Source organism: Hemitrygon akajei, chromosome 6, assembly GCF_048418815.1.
Source record: "Hemitrygon akajei chromosome 6, sHemAka1.3, whole genome shotgun sequence".
In the NCBI taxonomy this organism is placed as follows: Eukaryota; Metazoa; Chordata; class Chondrichthyes; order Myliobatiformes; family Dasyatidae; genus Hemitrygon; species Hemitrygon akajei.
In genome coordinates, this window is record NC_133129.1 from 49,918,798 (window position 1) to 49,934,352 (window position 15,555).

Here is a 15,555-nt window from a genome sequence, read left to right on the forward strand (position 1 = left end):
GCCCACTGCTTTTGTAAAATGTGCTGGTCTATAATTCCCAGGGTTATTCCTATTACCTTTCTTGAACAAAGCAATAACAATATCCACCCTCAAATTTTCTGGTACTATTCCTGTGGCCAGTGAGGCGTAAAGATCGTCAACAAAGATGGAACAGTCTTGTATTTCACTTCACATAGTAATCTACAGTAGATCCGTTTGTCCCTGGAAACTTATCTATTTTAGTGTTTTTCAAATGTTCCAGTAAACCGCCTTTCTTAACTTCAACAAGTTCCAATATTTTAGCCTGCTTTATTCTGTCTTCATATGCATCAAGGTCCCTCTTACTGGTGAAAATTTGCAATCACTGATTTAAACAAAAAACAAACACCTGTCTGAACATATTTATCAAATATTAACAGTGTGAGAAAGAACAAGTTGAGGTTTGATGGTCAAAAGTGAAGTCGGATGATGTTTGACTATACTTTAAATGTTAATTTTCTATAATTGATAAAGTGGGGGGGGGGGAGATAAGTCACAGCTCATATCCCAAGTTTACTGTAGTTAACGCACTTGAGAAACACCAGCCAACTGGGAACATTGGCGTTGACTCCGCATTTGGAATTTAATGCCACAAATAAACCTGTTGCATGCAGGGCTGAAGGGAAGGATGGGTTTCAGTGCAACAAATCATCTGTTAAATGAGCTCTTCTGTTTCAGCTGCATTCAGAGCAGGGAACAAAACTGTTCATATTTTGGGTTGAATCATGTATCAGTCCTAATGCGGACAATTCCTTCTCCTCCAAACCCAACCCCCATCACAGATTCCAGCATCTGCAGTCTCTTGTGTCTCCTGGGTTATTTCTGTAATGTCTGAATAACCGTGTGTCTGACTGTCAGAGGTGAAGCCTTTTGAACTCTTAAGACACCTGCTTGTGTAGAAGCTGTGTATAAAGTGCTCTCAGACTATTAAACTGGAACTGGGGTTAGAAGTAATATGGACTTGTGCACGTCAGAAGTACTTGTCCCACATCAAAAGCAAGTTCGACGAGTCCTCATGCTCTAATTCTGAAGCTCTGGCTCATGTGTTCTGCTGCTCTTCCTTCAGCTCTTTTAACTTATTCGCCACTGACAGATGTGAAAACCATACAGCGGGACACATTCAGACATTAGGTAATGTCTCTTGCTCTTCCTTAAGCAGAACTTTTCAACTACCATCCGAGACTCTAACATCTGTCTTACGTCACAAAATTGAAAAGAATTTAGGAATCAAGTAATTCTAGCTGAAGGTCGATTCATAATCATTGCCTGCTCCGAGGCAGTCAATAAACACATGCAAAAATACAGAATCTAAATTAGTATCACTACTTATTACTGCGGTTTTTGCAGTGGGAACAAACATTAAATACTTATGATCTACCTTGGTTGAAAGCCCTGATGCCTTCTTTAAACACATCTGCTGGCATCCTCCATCTGTGAAACTTGCTCGTTTCAAGATGGTTAGCTGGGGGGAGCCAAAGGAAATAGCCTCAATATGCCCCATACACATAGCATACATCTCTGCTTGGATCGAACTGAAAAACTCCGTGGTTAGTGGAGCTTGAAGTATGAAGGAGGGGACTGCCAGTATAGCTGACTCTAATTCCAGCTTCAGTGTCCTCAACTAGAGAGCAACAATTGTTGATTTGGTAGACCTTTCGATTTGTAATTTATTTGTTTTGGTTGGGACCACAGATGAATTTATTAGAGGTTCAGCCATGTGCCATCCCTGCTGCTATATGTGACATTAACTGAGAAGCAGTAGGAGGAGCTCCAAATTTAAACAGTTTCTCTCTGAAATTTGCTCCCCTAAGCCGAACATACATTCATTATCTAACACACTGCCTGGGATATTAACTTTACTGATTTATCAACTGTTATTAAACGTTTCCACAAGTTATCATCAGTCTAAAGACAGCCGTGAACTTTCACTGAGATTTTCACCATTTCCTTAACACTTTAAAAACTTCAGCCAATTTTCAGATTTTTGAATGGACACCTACAGTTCTTCCAGTGGTTTTTCTGGCAATATTAGCTTTATAGGAGAAGTGAACTCAATCAAGTGTGTTGTGAATCAAAGGGTGTTGTGAAAATCCAATAGGGCTAAGTTAGCATACAGGACTTCTGCAGATATATGATATTATTGTTATAAAAGGGAAGCTCTTTCATTAAATAGTAACTAAACTGAATAGAATGTTAATATTGGCAGAAATTGCTCAGTAAATGAGCAGCAAATTGATCAGTAGTAAGGACGATGTTAAGACAACCTAATAATTGTAGAAAAACAGAGTGGAAACTGAGGGGCAAGAGGGATTTAAAATATTTATCATCATAGTTCATGTAGACCAAGGCTCCCAACTTTTCTTATGCCATGGATCCCTACCATTAACCGAGGGGTTTGTGGGCCCCAGGTTAGGAACTCTTGATGTAGAAAAATGGTTCAAATATCAAACAAATCCTCCAGACCTGATGGCTTGAACCTTCCGCTCTTCAACAACTGAGGACGGGGTTAATGGATGGAGAGCCTGTGGTCTTTTAAATTCCCTTTGATAGTTCAAATTTTTCCAGTGGATAGGAAACATGGAAATGCACAATCTCACTTTGAAAAAGGAATGAACAAAAGACAGGAAGTTGTTGGGCAAACACATTGGAAAAATAGCTAGAAACTATCATTACGAAAGCTGTGGTAGACATTTTAAAAATAGTAAGGCCATCAGGCTGCGTCCTTGTGATTTTATGGATAGGAAATTGTGCTTTTTTTGTGACAATTTCTTGGTGTTGAGAATATAGCAGAAACAAATAATATGTTTTTAAGACTTGTAGGCTAGGGCAAATTGTACTATAAATATAGAAACTTTCTAACTTGGCAGGGAAAACCACTAGGAAACAGTGTTTTGCAGAACGTAAATTGCTGTGAATGGCTGCAGATAGTACAGCTTGGGCAGTCCTGGCTTGATCGTTTCTCTCTTCTGTGTGGAGTTTGCATGCTCTCACTATGGCTTTGCTCCAGGGGCTCTGGTTTCCTCCGACCTTCCAAACAAGTGCACCATGTTAAATCAACAGGTTAGAATAATGATTCCTCGTGTACATAGCAGGGGAATTGGGGCTGGGTATGTCTGAGAGAACACAGAAAGGGGAAGTGAGGGAATATGATTGTTCTGTGAGGAGGCCCACCAATTCTAATTAGAACATTGAACATAGAACACTACAGCACAAGAACAGATCCTTTAGTCCACCATGCCTGTGCCAAACACATTGTCAAATTAAACTGTATTCCTTCTGCTTATACATGATCCATATGCCCCTATCCCTGCATATTTATGAGGCTATCTGACAGCCTCTTAAATCCAACTAGTGTATTTGCCTCAATCTGTTATCATTAAAAATGAGATTTGGCATTCATATCTTCCTTAAACTACCATCTTCTCACTTTAAAAGCCTATCCTCCAGCATGATGTATCTACCATGGGAAAAAAGTTTCTGACAATCTATAACTTGCACAAAGTATAAAGTATCACCAGGTCTCCCCTCAGCCTCTGACACTCCAGAGAAAGCAACCCAAGTTTATATAATCTCTCTTATCAGATCATATCCTCCAAGCAACATCCGGGTAAACCTCTTCTACACCCTCACCAAAGCCTCCACATCCTTCCTATAATAGGGCATCTAGATAGCCACTCAAATACAGCCGAACCAAAACTTCCTATAACTGCAACATGACTTCATTACTTTAGAGTCCCAGGCCACTTTTCCGTACTTTGATAGATCAAAGTACAAAGTTCAATGTCAATTTATTATCAAAGTACATATATGTTGCCAAATACAACCATGAGATTCATTTTTGCGGGCATGCTCAATAAATCCGGTACTCATAATAGTATCAGTGAAAGACCACTCCCAGTAGGGTGGACAGCTTGTGTGAAAAATACAACAAATATCAAGAACATGAAGTGAAGAGTCCTTGAAAGCTAGTACATAGGTTATGGGAACCATTCAATGATGGAGTGAGTGAAGCGTATAGGAGGTATGGCTACAGACCCAATGTTCTGTTCTGGGTGTCAGATGTGGGATTTTGAGGAGACTGCCAGCCTCCCCGATGGCCACATCTGCACCAGGTGCATCGAGATGCAGATCCTTAGAGATCGTGTTAGTGAACTGGAACTGCAGCTCGATGACTATCAGCTTGTTAGGCAAAGTGAAGCAGTGATAGACAGGAGCTATAGGAAAGTTGTCACCCCAAGGCTACGAGAGACAGATCAATGGGTGACTGTCAGGAAAGGGAAGGGGAAACTTCAGATAGTGAAGAGCACCCCTTGGCTGAGCCCCTCAACAATAAGTACTCCATTTTGGGTACTGTTGTTGGGGGTGGCAACCTACCTGGGGGAAGCAACAGTGGCCATGCCACTGGCACTGAATCTCGTCCTTTAGTTCAGGAGGGTAGGGAACTGAAGTGGATGGCAGCAGTAAAAGGGAACTCTCTAGTCAGGGGGACAGACAGGCGATTCTGTGGATGTGAAAAGGAAACATGAATGGCATTTTGCTTCCCAGATGCTAGGGTCTGAGATGGTTCTGGACACATTCACAATATCCTGAAAAGGGAGGGGAGCAGAGACATAGGTAGAAAAAGGGAGGAGGTACTGAAAAAAGAATACAGGAAGTTAGGAATGAAGCTGAGAAACAGGCCCTCAAGGGTAGTAATCTTGGGATTGCTGCCTGTGCTATATGACAGTGAGGATGGGAATAGAATGAGGTGGCAGATAAATGTGTGGCACGGGGCAGAGATTCAGATTTCTGGACAATTAGGACCTCTTCTGGGGTAGGTTGGACCTGTACAAAAGGGATGGGTTGCACTTGAATCTGAGAGGGACCAATATTCTTATGGACAGGTTTACTAGAGCTGCTGGGAGTGGTTTAAACTAATATGCCAGGGGGGTGGGACCCAGTATGATAGAGCCGAGGATGAGCCACCAAGTTTACAATTAGCTGACAGTTGTAACATGAATATAAGGAAGACAAGCCATTGACTGGGCAAAAATGCAGACAGAGCAAAGAGTTGAATTGTACCACAGAGGAAAAATTCTAATGGGTTAAGAATTCAGGACAGAAGGTGCTGTTTTTAAATGTGTGTAGTATTCAGAGTAAGGTGGATGAACTCACGTTGCAATTACAGATTGGTCGGTATGACGTTGTGGGCATCACTGAAATGTGACTGCAAAAAGGCCATAGTTGGGAGCTTAACATCAAAGGATATATCTTGTATTGATAGGATAGGCAGCAAGACATAAGTGTTGGTGTGGCTCTGTTGGTAAGAGATGGAATTACATCTTTAGAAAGAGGTGACATAGGGTCAGAGAACTTTTGAGTGTAGGTGGAGTAAAGAAACTGCAAGGGTAAAAAAAAAACATCGTGGGAATCATATATAGGCCTCTAAATAGTAGCCAAGATGTGGGGCTGAGATTGCAAAGGGAGCTGGTAAAAGCATGTAATAAGGATAATGACACAATTGTAATGGTGGACTTCAAAATGCAAGGGGATTGGGGAAAACAGATTGGTGTCAGATCACAAAAGAAGGGATTTGTTGAATGCCTATGAGATGGCTTTTTAGAGCAGCTTGCGCCTGAGCCTACCCAGGGAAAGGCTATCCTAGATTTAGAATTGTGTAATTAGGGAGCTCAATTTAAAGGAACCCTTAGGAGACTGTAATCTTAATATGATTGAAATCATACTGCATTTGAGAGGGAGAAACATAACTCAGATGTATCAGTATTGCGATGGAACAAAGGGAATTACAGAAGCATGAGCGAGGAACTTGTCTAGGTGGATTGGAGAAGGATACAGGTGGGGATATTGGCAGATCAGAGGAGTCTGAAGTTTCTGCGAATACTTCACAAGGCGCAGTATAGATATGACCACAGAAGTAGTTGTCAAATGGCAGGGGTAGGCAACCATGGCTGACAAGGGAAGTTAAGGTCCGCATAAAAGCCAAGAAAAGGGCATATTAGGCCGTAAGAGTGAGTGGGAAGTTAGATGATTGGGAAACTTTTAAAATCCAACAAAAGACAACTAAAAAAAGCTCTAAGAAGGAAAAAGGAAAAAATATGAGGGCAAACTAACCAATAATATAAAGCAGGATACCAAAAGGTTTTTCAGTCATCTAGAGAATAAAAGGGAGATCAGAGTGGATATTGGACCCCTGGAAAATGATGTTGCTGATAAAGAAATGGCAGATAAACTTAATGAGTACTTTGCATCTGTCTTAACTGTGGAAGACACTAGCAGTGTGTCAGAGAGCAGGAATGAGTGCCACTGTTATTACAAAGAAAAAATGCTCGGCAAACTGAAAGGTCTTAAGGTGGATCAGTCACCTGGTCTAGATAGACTACATCCCAGAGTCCTGAGAGAGGTTGCTGAAAGGTTAACTGCTGCATTGGTCATGATCATTCAGGAATAACTTGATCTGGCATGGTCCCGAAGGACTAGAAGATTGCAGATGTCACTCCACTCTTTAAAAAGGGAGGAAGGCAAAAGAAAATGAATTGTAGGCCACTCACACAAAATGCTGGTGGAACGCAGCAGGCCAGGCAGCATCTATAGGGAGAAGCGCTGTCGACGTTTCGGGCCAAGACCCTTCGTCATGACTAACTGAAAGGAAAGATAGTAGGAGATTTGAAAGTAGGAGGCCAGTTAGCCTAACCTCAGTGGTTGGGAAAGTCTTGGAGACTATTATGGATGAGGTTTTGGAGTACTAATGATAAAGTAAGTCAAAGTCAGCAAAGTCAGTAAAGGGAAATCTTGCCTGACAAATCTGCTGCAGTTCTTTGAGAAAGTAACAAGCAGGGTGGACAAAGGAGAGGCAGTGGATGTCATTTACTTCGATTTTTAGAAGGCTTTTGATAAGGTGCCATATATGAGGCTGCAAAACAAGCTACAATCCTATGGCATTACAGGAAACCTACTGGCATGGAGAGAGGAATGGCTAACAGGCAGGAGCCAGTGAGTGGGGATAAAAGGGGCCTTTTCTGGTTGGCTGTGAGTGACTAGTGGTTTTCCTCAGGAATCAGTATCAGGACTGCTACTTTTCACATTGTTTGTCTATGATTTGGATAATGGAATTGATGATTTTGTGACAAAGTTTGCAGATGATATGAAGATACATAGCAGGGAGGGGGAGGTAGTACTGAGGAAGCAATGCGATTGCAGCAAGACTTAGACAAATTGGAAGAATGGGCAAAAAAGTGGCAGATGGAATATAGTGTTGGGAAAAGTATGATAATGCATTTTGGTAAAAGGAATTAAGGAGCGGACTGTTATTTAAATAGGGAGAAGGTTCAAACCTCAGAGATGCAGAGGGACTTAGGAGTCCTCGTGCAAAACACCCAGAAAGTTAATTCACAGGTTGAGTTTGTGGTAAAGAAGGCAAATGCAATGTTGGAATTTATTTCAAGGGGAATAGAATATAAAAGCAAGGGGATAATACTGAAGCTTTATAAGACACTAGTCAGACCGCACTTGAAGTATTGTCAACAGTTTTGGGCCCATTATCTCAGAAAGGATGTGTTGTCATTGAAAAGAGTCCAGAGGAGATTCATGAGGATGATTCCGGGAATGAAGGGGTTAATATATGAGGAGCACTTGGCAACTTTAGGGCTGTACTCACCGGAATTTAGAAGAATTTGGAGGAGGGGGGAATCTCATTGAAACCTACGGAATGTTGAAAAGACTAGATACGCTGGATGTGGAGAGGATGTTTTCTCTGGTGGGGGTATCCAGAACTAAAGGGCACAGCCTCAAAATTGAGGGACAAGCTTTTAGAACAGAGATAAGGGGGATTTTTTCAGCCAGAGAGTAGTAAATCTGTACCTTGCTCTGCCACGGACTGTGGATGAGTCCAAGTCTAAGGGTTTATTTAAGGTGGAAGATGATCGTTTCCTGATCATTCAGGGCATCAAAGGAAATGATGAGAAGGCAGGTTTATGGAATTGAATTGGATACTGGATCAGCCATGGTGGAATGGTGGAGCAAATTTGTTGGGTAGAATGTCCTAATTCTGATCCTTTGTCTTATGGTCTAAGTTGAGTGAAATTTTCCCCTATGGTTCAAGAGCCTGTTGGCCAAGGGGTAATATCTGTTCCCGAACCTGGTGGTATGAGTACTGAGGCTTCTGTACCTTCATCCTGATGGCAGTAGCAAGAAGAAAGCATGACTTGGCGATGGGGGTCCCTGATGATGGCTACGGCTTTCCTGCAACAATGCTTAGTGTAGATATGCTCAGTGGTGGGGAGGGTATCACCTGTGATGGTCTTGGCCAAATCCACTACTTTTTGTAGGATTTTCCATTCAAATGCATTGGTGTTTCCATACCAGGTTGTAATGCAGCCAGTCATTATATTCTCCTCCGTCCATCTATAGAAATTTGCCAAAGTTTTAGATGTTATTCTGAATCTTTGCAAACCTCCAAGGAAGCAGAGGAGCTTCCATGCTTTCTCCAAAAATGCTGGGCCCAGGACAGATCCTCCGAGATGATAACACTGAGGAATTTAAAGTTGCTGACCCACTCCACCACTGATCTTCCAATGAGTACCTCCGGTTTTCTTCTGCTGAAGTCAATAATCTGCAGTTTCATCTTGCTAACATTGAGTGAAAGGTTGTTGTTGTGGCACCCGTCAGCCAGATCTTAAATCTCCCTTCGGCATGATCATATGTCATCACCTTTGATTTGGCCAATGGCAGTTTATCAGCAAACTTAAATATGACATTGGAGCTGTACTTAGCCATTCAGTCATAAATTTGAAGCCAGTAGAGCAGGGAACTGGTGTGGACCTGTTGTGCTGGTAAGCAACTTGGAGTGGATCCCAGTCACTTCTCAGGAAAGGAGTTGGTATCTTTCATCACCTTCTCTCAAAGCACTTCAACATTGTAGATGTAAGTGCTACTGGACAATAATCATTGAGGCAGGTTACCATGTTCTTCTTAGGCAGCGGTATAATGCTTAAAACAGGTGGGTAACTCAGACTGCCAAAGTGAGAGGTTAGAGATCTTAGTGATGACTGCAGCCTGTTGATCAGCACAGGTCTTTAGTATTAACCAGATACATAATCAGGGCCAGATGCTTTCCGTAGGTTCAACCTCCTGAAAGATGCTCTTATGTTGGCCTCAGCGATTGAAACCACAGGGTTATAAGGGCCATGGTGGTCCCTCCATGCTTTGACAGTCAAAGCAAGAATAGAAGGCATTGAGTTAATCTGGAAGTGAAGGCCTGTTGTCACCCAGGCCGCTTGATTACACTTTATAGTATCCTAATAAAAGTATTCAGTCAAGTGTCTCTGCTTCATGTAGTAGATGGCTTTAATATTTTAGTAAGGGTTAAGAGAAGGGAACTAGATTCATTTCAAACTTAAGGCACATTAGTTATTTATGGAGCCTCTTTGATCTGGGACACTGAAATTCAGAGAAGTGTGGATTTGACTGAGGTTTATCAGCAGGTTTGGGAAAGGACTGCTGTAGTGTAAACAGCTTTATTTCAACTAATGCGTTAGGGATGACTGGAAGTTAGAATGGAAGCCAGAGCTAATTAAGATGAATGGATCATAACCTCATAACCTTGCCCAAGTGTGTAATGTTTGACTGGAATTGGTGGTGATCATGTGAAGAAGCCTACTAAGGTAAAAGATTAAAACATGATCCAGCTACAGCTAATCTGGATTTAATCAGAACCACAGGACTTCCTTAAAAATAATCTATACCTGTCCAGGCATTACAACAGAATTAATGCAGTATTTAATTTTTGAAGTTGAAATTTCAAGAATTAATCAGTATTCAGCAAATAATCCTGAACTGGAAAAACCAGAGCTAAACTAGGCCAACTCAACCCATTTATTCCAAAATCTGTCTCTTGTGTGTAAATCTTCTAGGAGTAAACATCTATGAAGGAAATATAGGCAAAGTGTGTAGAAAACAAAATCATTTGGGTGTTATTTTGCATTCATGTCACTGGTTTTGATGTGTGGGTGCAGTTTGTTCTCTAAAATTGCCCACCAAGAAATTTCAAAATGAGTTCATTGAAAGTCCATCTAAATATGGAGCAATTAATCATGAAGTAATTAGAGCTACAAGGATCTTTGCCAGAAATTCATTACGTACAACATGTGTAGGCACAAAGACTCCATACACAAAACATCCCATCCCTTCCCACACAGAAACTGTGGTCTAAGGAAGGTGACATCTCACACCAAAAAAAAGACAATTAAACCTTTAATTCTTTAAATATTCCATTTTCTAGGTAACAATCCAATCCCTGATGATTTATTCAGGAGTGATCCACCAGTATCTTCCAGGTGGGAGCCTTGGATAACCATAAAGTAATATGTCACATTTTGGAGAATGATTTCATTGTTCCACTGAATTACTTTGTCAATTGTTAAGCTGGCAAAGTTTCCATGCAGCACAGAAACAGTTCCATTGGCCCCATCATTTTACTGATCTATTAAATCCCATTGCCTGCATTAGGTCTGCATCCTTCTATGCCATGTCCACTTAAGTCTCTGTCTTAATGTCTTAGTTAACATTGTATCTAAATCTACCATTTCCTCTGGCAGAAAAATTACAGATATAAGCCATTCTGTGTAAAAACTTAGAATATAAGAAATATGAGCAAGAGTGGGCCATCTGGACCATTGATCCTGCTCCACCATTCCATAAGATCATGGCTGATCTCATCTCTTCTTACCTGCTTTTACCCCTTAAATTCCTTACTACGCAAAAATCTATTCAATCTTCTCTTAAATACATTTACTGAGGGAGCCTCCACTGCTTCATTAGGTAGAGAATTCCACAGATTCACCACTCTCTGGGAAAAGCAGTTCCTCCTCATCTCAGTCCTAAATCTACTCCCCCAAATCTTGAGGCTATGTCCCTAGTTCTAGTCTCATAGACCAGTGGAAACAACATTCCTGCCTCTATCTCGTCTATCTCTTACATAATTTTATAGGTTTCTATAAGATCTCTCATTCTTCTGAATTCCTGCAAGTACAGTCCCAGGTGACTCAAGCTGTACTCCAAGAAATATTCAGTGACTTGGTCATTTTCTTGTATCCATTTCCTGACTGGTGCTTTTCAACAACCTTTACACGGAGTTGTTTGGAGTGTTCCTTTGTCTTCATGGTGTAGTTTTTTGCTAAGATACTGACTCATTGGCCATTGGACCTTCCAGATACAGGTGTGTTTTTACTACAGTCAGTTGAAGCACCTTGACTGCACATGGTGATTTCCATTTAACCAATTATGAGACTTCTGAAACCAATTGGCTACACCAGTGATGATTTGGTGTGTCATATTAAAGGGGGTGAATGCTTATGATACTTATGCAATCAATTATTTTGTGTTTCATATTTGTAATTAATTTAGATCACTTTGTAGAGATCTGCTTTCACTTTGACACAAAAGAGTCTTTTTCTGTTGATCAGAGGCATAAGATGCCAAATTAAATCCATCGTGATTCAATGTTGTAAGACAATAAAACATGAAAATTTCCAGGGAGGGGGTTTGAATACTTTTTATTGGCACTGTAGTGTAGGTCTTCCATAATTTTATATTTTTAATATTAACAAGCAGTGTCACCCCATTGTTTCCTTTGCTCCAGGGAAAATAATACCGCCCTATTCAATTTATAAATAAATCCCTCCATCCCAGGCAACATCCTGGTGATCTTTCTCTGCTCCAGTCACACGCATCCTACTGTAACCCTCAGGTACTGTCGGCTGCCTAAGTCTAGGGAGGACAATCTCTGGCGCCGCCAAACGTGTGAGATTGCGGTGTAAGCTGACCTGGAAACCCTGTTCATGTGGATGCCGCGTGATTTGTTACTCTGTTACAAATCAGTACCACAAAATAACACACAGAATTCCATATACAATTAAATGATTTAGCCCATTTTAATGAAACAATCTAATGTGCACAAGTTGGAACTCACGGTTTCCCTTCGCTGATCCTCCATTGATTTCCTCAGGCTTCGTCGACACCCGGCCCCACTGCTACGACCTCTCCTCTCTGGCGTCTTCTCTCTTCATTTCCTGCCGAACAAATGACCCAGATCACCCCGGTGTCAGGCACACAGCTCAAAAATACACTCCCATCATTGGACGGCTCACATACCAAAGCACCCGTTACCTCTAACCATAACCCAAACACTGCTCCTACAGAAAGGCCATTACATTAGCAGTGAAACCTTTCCCAGGGTGTTACACTATAAAGTGGCAATCAGGACTGCACACAACACTCTAAGTGTGGTCCAACCAGTATTTTGTTGGTTTACATTGTTTCTTGCCTGGAAATATGGGTCCTTAATTCAGTTACTTATTTAAGTCAATCTCTTTTGTGACCATATCAGTATAGCTCAAACAGGTTCTCTCCCTCTTCAGGTTTTTCTAACAGAATATACTGGGCCTCTCTTAATCTACCTGTTGTTTTATTTTCGCTTGCCAAATTTGTACGATATAGAGGATAAAAACTATTGGAGTCGCCCACCTGTGGTACAGTAAGTAATTTATGTTTCCCTTTCTCTTGTCACTATGGGTTTTATCATATCATTTTTAATGGGCCTTCTGTCAATTCTTTGAATTGTTTTATTAAGTCAGTAACCTTGTTTTAATATATTTGTTGCATCAATATTCTTCCAAAAACTTGAACAGTTGCTCAACCGAAGAGTTTACAACCAGGGTATCTGGGATGATTAGAAAGTTGATTGAAAACCTCAATGGGTTCTAATTCCTGGAAGGAGTTTGTATGGTCTTCCCATGACCGCAGGGTATTCCTCCAGATGCTCCGGTTTCCTCATACGTCTCAAAGCTGTGTAGGTTAATAGATTAATTGGTCACTTGTGTGTATTTGGATGATGCTGGCACCTTGGGCATTACCATGCTATGTCTCTAAATCAAAATAAAAACTTCCAGTGCAGTAGTACCAAATGCTCTTGCAAGGCAGAATCTTTCATTCAATTCTTGAAGGGGAAGTTGGTGAGAATAATTCCCTCAAATTATAAATAATATGGTGTAGGGGAGCATCCCCCCCAATAGCTACCTATCATTTCTTTCTTCAAAAATTGTTTATATTTTTCTTAAATATATTAAATGAATACCAGGAATTGGGTCCTGAAGTACAAATCAGCTAATTACTTTCATTGGGAAAAAAAACTACACAAAACCAGTTAGTTTTCAGTTTAGGTCGTCAATTCATTAAGATGATGGCTGATTTGTGATATCAGTTCACTTATTTAACTTTGCCCCATTTCTCTTAATATCCTGGTTGACAACAATCTATCTGTCTTGGCTTTAAAATCAACAATTGGCAATGAATTATTGATTCAGCATAAATTTGCGTTTTGAGTTTCAGACTTCAGGCATTTTCTGTGCACAGCTGCTTGCTAACTTCATCTGTAAAAATGCAGCTACGTAATCCTTTACTATCACTTTGCAATTAAACCAATCAATCCGCAAGCTTGAAGTACCACCTATCATTGTGTCATCAACAAACTTTGGTATGTGATTTTCTATCCCATTATCTAACTCATTTACAATGCAAAGAATAGTTGCAACCTCGACATAGAACTTTGGAGAACATCACTTATCCTGCCGATTTGATTACTTGCTCGTCATTCCTAATCTGTCTCCTTCAGCAGATTTCATTTCCAAAAAGAGGTCAATAAGTTTTCTTCCATTCCAACAACTTTAATTTTGGCTAACTGTTTCATTTGTGGGACTTAGCCAAATTCCATTTATCTATTGTAATACTGCATCATTATTCATTCAATTGTCTATCATGCTCAGCGCCTCATTGAAGAATTTAATCAGCTCATCGGAAGTGACTTATGCTCTATGAATCTACGCTGGCTGGCTGCGGTCTGCTGAAAATGTTCAAGGTGTTCAGCCACATTATCTTTAATTATAAACTTCAGTCATTTCTCAACAACAGATGTTAGGCCATCTGGTTTACAATTCCCTGGTTTCCCCCTCTCATCTTTCTCAAATCACATAGTGACATGTGCAGTTTTCCAATTTCCATTGTAAATGAACAGTTCACAAAACAAGTTAACTTTATAAAATTGTAGGGCATTACTTACTTCCCATGGAATCCTCAGATAGAGACATTCGGGCTGTTAAAGTGTTGGGATTTGGTGCCAATATTTGATTCCTTTCAGACACTTTGTTTCATTAACCTCTGTGTTCATTAACTTCTGTAAATGCAGAACTGTTTCCTTGGGATATCTGTCTTGTTTTTTTTAAAATCCTTTTCCTCTACCATAATTGCTCATACAAAAATATTATTTCTCATTTCCCAATTTTCATTGACATTACCACATTTATCGGTTGTCACAGCTCTCGGCCACCCACCATTCCCTATAAAGTTTTTGCATTGATCTTTTATGCCACACACAAATTTACAGCTTCTTTTTCTATTCAATAAATCATGGCTACCTCACACCATATTCCTGGTTTTTCCCCAGTTCCTTTGATTTCCTTAATGTCCAAACTTCTGTTGCCCTCTTTCTTATATATTCTTTGTGAGTGATTGCATGGAATCCTCTGGTATGGAGACATGAAGATTCAACAACTTCTTGAATGAAGAATTTTCTCTCTTTCTCACCTTCATGTGCCACTCTGTGACCATATCCCTAAGTTCTAAGGCATAAAGTTGCAGAAACCTATAAAGCAAACTAATTCACCACCTTTCTGAAATGAGATAGGTGATTGTTTGATGGGCCAAATGACCTAATTATGCCTTGTGGCCTTATAGACTTAGCATAATTTGTAGTGAATTCTTTCATTTAAGTAACCCAGCCTTCACAACATAGAACATAGAAAAAAGAACACCACAACACACTGGAAGCTCTTCCAAGATTAATCTAAGCTAGTGGTCGCCAACCCGTCGATCACAATTGACTGGTCGATCTTTGAGACTTTTCCAGTAGATCCCGAAAAAAAAGAAAAATAAATACACAAATACTGTTGAGAGATTGTTTCCGGGTCTCGGGGTTTTAGTTCCGTTCTTTCTGCCCAGTTGCCATGCGTGTAGCTCCCCCGCCACATGCTGGTCCCTAACCACTGGGCCATGAGGAAGCGATATGAGTCAGCTGCACCTTTCCTCATTCTCTGTCACGCCCACAGTTGAATTGGAACCCACGTGAGGTCATCAGTCGCCTCAACGCAGTGATACCCTCATGCCAGGGGTCACTGGTTGGCCTTGCACGGCCGGTGGGAAGTGCCATTGCTACTGGCCTGGAGTGCGGACAGATGGGTGCTGCCTCTAAACCTGTTTACCACACCGAATGCTTGTGGGGAAACCAGTGCTAAAATATCTGCAAACGACCTAATTCGGGCGCAGACGACCTAATTTGTAAGTATCAGAGCAGCTACCTTGCTGCGATCTACTGAAAAAAACTTCTGTCGGCTGATAGATCCTACAAGGGGGCAGGGCGCGCATCCTGTCGCACTCCTCCTCGCTCGGTCGGTCGGCTCTCTCCAGCCTGCGACCGCCGAGGCCCCAGTA

The 15,555-nt window shown here is 41.0% G+C and overlaps 1 protein-coding gene across 2 annotated transcripts in view; it reads left to right on the forward strand.

The window, feature by feature from the left end:
- The window catches only part of LOC140728714 (trans-2,3-enoyl-CoA reductase-like), a 184,134-nt gene that overhangs the window by 103,109 nt on the left and 65,470 nt on the right, over nt 1–15,555 (forward strand). For both annotated transcript variants that reach the window (XM_073047675.1, XM_073047676.1), the window contains one exon: nt 12,432–12,547. In XM_073047675.1, the coding sequence (XP_072903776.1) occupies nt 12,432–12,547 (116 nt within the window). The remainder of the gene's footprint in view (nt 1–12,431; nt 12,548–15,555) is intronic.